A 431-nucleotide genomic window follows, 5' to 3' on the forward strand; every position below is an offset into this window, starting at 1 on the left:
GCCTGACGGACAAGGTGAGGGGGTGAGGGAGCCAGGCTGGGGTGGAGGGGCTGTGGAGGGCCAGGGCTTGACAGCATCTCTGCCCACAGGTGCTGGCACTGCTGGGGGACGCAGAGCTGGGCCCGGCGGCAGCTGAGGGGCTGGGGCTGCTGCTGGGCGATGCACCTGACGTGCTGCACCGCAGCTGCCACGCCGACGTGCGCCTCATGTACCGCCAACGCTTCTTCACCGACAATGTGCCCCGGCTGGTGCAGGGCTTCCACGCTGCCCACTCTGGTAAGCCCCTGCCCTTATCCCTCGCCCCAGTTTGCACAGGGGCTTGGCCCTCGTGCCCAGTTGTGACCTGCGGCCCCCATGCTCCCCGCAGGTGTGAAGGCTAACTACTTGAAGGGGCTGTCGCACGTGCTGAATCACCTGCCCAAGCCCGTGCT

At 67.5% G+C, this 431-nt stretch overlaps 1 protein-coding gene across 1 annotated transcript in view; it reads left to right on the forward strand.

Annotated features, from left to right (window-relative positions):
- Nucleotides 1-431, forward strand: part of MMS19 (MMS19 homolog, cytosolic iron-sulfur assembly component) — a 9,393-nt gene that overhangs the window by 6,977 nt on the left and 1,985 nt on the right. Inside the window, exons 22-24 of the mRNA XM_019502133.1 lie at nucleotides 1-14; nucleotides 90-276; nucleotides 368-426. Coding sequence (XP_019357678.1) covers nucleotides 1-14; nucleotides 90-276; nucleotides 368-426 — 260 coding nt within the window. The remainder of the gene's footprint in view (nucleotides 15-89; nucleotides 277-367; nucleotides 427-431) is intronic.

The sequence above is a fragment of the Gavialis gangeticus genome, unplaced genomic scaffold (assembly GCF_001723915.1).
Source record: "Gavialis gangeticus isolate Ggan-Ray unplaced genomic scaffold, GavGan_comp1, whole genome shotgun sequence".
NCBI classification, from domain to species: domain Eukaryota; kingdom Metazoa; phylum Chordata; order Crocodylia; family Gavialidae; genus Gavialis; species Gavialis gangeticus.